Source organism: Borostomias antarcticus, assembly GCF_949987555.1.
Source record: "Borostomias antarcticus genome assembly, chromosome: 16".
In the NCBI taxonomy this organism is placed as follows: Eukaryota; Metazoa; Chordata; class Actinopteri; order Stomiiformes; family Stomiidae; genus Borostomias; species Borostomias antarcticus.
This window is the reverse complement of record NC_140249.1, coordinates 22145535-22149343: the sequence shown is the minus strand read 5'-3', so window position 1 is coordinate 22149343 and position 3809 is coordinate 22145535. Positions and strand designations below refer to the sequence as shown.

The 3809-nt window shown below is 49.4% G+C and overlaps 1 protein-coding gene across 1 annotated transcript in view; it reads right to left on the bottom strand.

Moving 5' to 3' along the window:
• Positions 1 to 3809, bottom strand: part of bicd1a (bicaudal D homolog 1a) — a gene marked incomplete at both ends in the record, with an annotated part of 30764 nt that overhangs the window by 3503 nt on the left and 23452 nt on the right. The window contains 2 exons of the mRNA XM_084451393.1: positions 2570 to 3052; positions 3593 to 3745. Of these exons, the coding sequence (XP_084307519.1) occupies positions 2570 to 3052; positions 3593 to 3745 (636 nt within the window). The remainder of the gene's footprint in view (positions 1 to 2569; positions 3053 to 3592; positions 3746 to 3809) is intronic.

Below are 3809 nucleotides of genomic sequence, written 5' to 3'. Positions count from 1 at the left end.
ACTCATACTGTATTAAAGTGAGTAAGGGTAATATACTCATGAAGAAGTAGAGACCCCCCCCCCCCCCCCTCTGAGAACAGTGAGGAGCTGCTGCTGTTTAATTCCTCAAACAGGGGGGGGAGGAGGAATATGAAGGGAACATACAAGCATTACTGACCGTATTTGTATGGATGTGTGTGTGTGTGTGTGTGTGTGTTTACCCTGTGAGTGTGTTCTCTCTGCACATGTGCATATGTGTGTGTGTGTTGGACTTCTATTCCTGTCCCCTTGTCTCTAAGACCAATGGCAGAGTGACACATACAGTGCTGCCCCTGCTCTGTCTGCTCTCTCCTCTCCTCTCCTCCTCCTCCACCCACCTCCCTCCTCCTCCTCCCCACCTCGCTCCTCTCCCCTAGTCTCCTCTGTATCTGCCGGCCTGCTCTGTCTGACTCTAATCACTGTGACAGGGCTCCTCAGGGCACAGAACCACTACCTTCCTCTAACTATGCTCTTCTCTGCTCTACTCTGCTCTATGCTAAGATGCTCTACTCTGCTCTACGCTAAGATGCTCTACTCTAAAATGCTCTACTCTAAGATGCTCTACTCTGCTCCATGCTAAAATGCTCTACTCTGCTGTACTCTGCTCTACTCTAAAATGCTCTACTCTGCTGTACTCTGCTCTACTCTAAAATGCTCTACTCTGCTGTACTCTGCTCTACTCTAAATGCTCTACTCTAAGATGCTCTACTCTGCTCCATGCTAAAATGCTCTACTCTGCTGTACTCTGCTCTACTCTAAGATGCTCTACTCTGCTGTACTCTGCTCTACTCTACTCTAAGATGCTCTACTCTGCTGTACTCTGCTCTTCTCTGCTCTAAGATGCTCTACTCTGCTGTACTCTGCTCTACTCTACTCTAAGATGCTCTACTCTGCTGTACTCTGCTCTACTCTACTCTAAGATGCTCTACTCTGCTGTACTCTGCTCTTCTCTGCTCTAAGATGCTCTACTCTGCTGTACTCTGCTCTTCTCTAAGATGCTGTACTCTGCTCTGCTCTACGCTAAGATACTGTAGTCTGCTCTGCTCTACTCTAAGATGCTCTACTCTACTCTAAGATACTGTACTCTGCTGTACACTGCTCTGTTTTGCTCTACTCTGCTCTATGCTTCTCTGTCAGTGACTGTATGTCCCCAAACCAACTCAAGCGGAACTGTTCAAGAACAAAAGCCAAAATATACAGAGCAACTAGCGAAGCCGGTGGATCGTTCGCGTGAGAAAATGTCCTCTCTCCTGTCGACCCTCGCGTCCCTCTTTTTGTCTTGTCCTGTAAACGTCAGAGCCTAGCCTGAGGTACGGTAGAATGATGACCAGCTGTCTGACAGAACTGGGTCAAATACTACTTGTAAATACTACTTGTAAATACTCCAGCTCATCCAGTACATTGAAACCACAATGTCTGATCAATCGACCAAAGTCTGTGCGGTCGTGCGACCAGAATGCATCTGGGGATCTGGCGAGGAGCCGCTCTGGTGTGGCTCGGACACGAAGGCGGGGTTAACCTTTAACCCTTTAACGCCCCCCTCTGTGTGAACGGTCGGTTTTGTCCCTCTAAGTAAAATCCTATTGATTCACTCAGAGAGAATGAGGATGTTGGTCAGACAGACGGGAGTGAAATACTAGTATTGAATATTAATTAATTGATTACCAGGAGACTCACTAACTATCTCCCTGTGACGTCTGTCATGTTTTCACAGCTTTCAGCCTAAATGGAACGGAGGTCACCCAGATAGCAAGCGGATGTGTAATGATTCTGGGCCATATATGGGCCGGAACTAAGCCACAAGGGCCAGATCTGGCCTGTATATGGCCCAGATCCGCTTGCTATCTGGGCAGTCTTTTAAACCTAAACGTTCCCCCGTATGGTCAGAGGATGCGGTTGGCAGCGTAGACTGCCCAGATGCTGAGGTCAGATGGAGGGTCAGGCATGAAGTACTACCATGACCCCTTCCTCTTAAAGCACCTATCGTATTTGTATTTTGCTGCTCTTGCACTTTGACTTCAGCACTAGATTATGCTCTTCGTCACTTGTTTAAAAGAGATGCACTTGTGTGTTCTGGCGAGTAGTAGTACACTCCCACTGAGCAAAGACACGTCTAAAAGACGTCTTTTAGATGTCTTTTTTGTCTTTTTCGGACGTCCAAAGACATCCAATTAGGAGCCAGAATGAATGTTTTTTTTTTACGTTCAGATATTGAACCCGTTTTGCACGTCCACAGACGTCTTAGAGGGGTCCAAGCCAGACATGTGAATATTGAGGGGTCCAGTAGACGTACAAACGGGGTTCAGGACCGACGGACGTTATTAAGACATGATCTGAACGTCTCCCTGACGTTGCGTGTTTGCTGGGCTGACAACCTACGTTAAAAGCGATTATTGTAAGTCGCTTTGGATAAAAGACTAAAATGACTAATTTAATGTCTATCTCATGTAGGTCTCCATATTCATCATGAAAACTCTCTCTTTCCATCAGCCAGCTTCAATGGACAGGTTCACATGACCTTTGCTGACCTTCAAGGCCCCGGATGACCCACCTGCAGGAGTTGCTGTTTCACCTTCTGCATCTCCGATAGGTTGAGCTCGCTGAACAGGTCCGACACCGGGTTCTGCCCCTCCCCCTTCCTGGTGGGGCGGAACTCTCCGTTAATCTTAGCCAATCCCGTGCCTCCGTGCAGGTGGCCGTTGCACCGGTTGCCGTCCTCGCCGTTGCCGTTGGCGACGAGCCCGGCGGTCCCGTTGCTCCCGTTCTCCTCGGGGAACTTGAGGCCGTCGACGGCGGAGGAGAGCGCCAGGTGGGCCCCGGCGCCGTACACGCTGTCGCTCAGGCTGATGTGATTGGCCAGCTCCTTCCGCAGGCTGTTCTTCTGCTCGCGCTCGCTCTTCAGGGCGTCCAGGGCCTCTTCCAATTGGCTCTCGGAGATGTCCTTCAGACGCAGCGCGTCCTCTAACTGGCTGTTGAGGAGGACGGTCTCCTCCTCCAGCACCTTGATCTCGTGTTTGAGGCCCTCGTACTCCACCTGGGGGAGGGATGAGGAGACGGGGGGATGAGGGATGTGGATGATAGGAGGATGAGGGGAGAGGGTTTAGGTTCAGGTTTAAGTAATGTATACTAGTACAGGTAACTTTACAATAAGGGTACATTAATAAGCATTAGTTAATGCATTATTAAGCATTAAGTAACAGTTAACTAATGTCTCTATTAACCATTTACTAATGTTATTTATGCTAATTAAGGTTAACTCACCTAACCCTAACCCCAACCTTAACTAAGGTATTAATTAACATTAGTAACCTAACCTAACCCTAAATAAGCATTAATTAACAGTTAACTAATGTTTTTGTGACCCTTATTGTAAAGTGTGACCCTAGGACAGTATATAATGTGTAAACTGCTACTTGGGCCGACTGGATTGGACTAAAATGTTTGAGGCGAAATTCCGTTCTGGAATTCCGTGCCGGGAGTCAAGGTTCCGGTCAACCACGGAGGACGTGGCTCAGGGTGCGACGGCTGGAGAGGGTGAGGTCAGCGGGTTGACCCCCGGTCCCGTGCTGCTGACCTGGTTCTGTTTGAGGGTGGAGACCAGCTTCTGCAGCGTGATGTTCTCCTCCTCCAGCTCGGTGTAGTCCTGGAGGAGACGCGCCTCGCGGAACTTATACTCCCTCACCTCCTCCCTCATCCTGCCACGCTGGAGCTCCAGCATCTCGTTAGCCTGCGCGCACACACACACACACACGCGCACACACACACACGCGAGCACACACACACACGCGCGC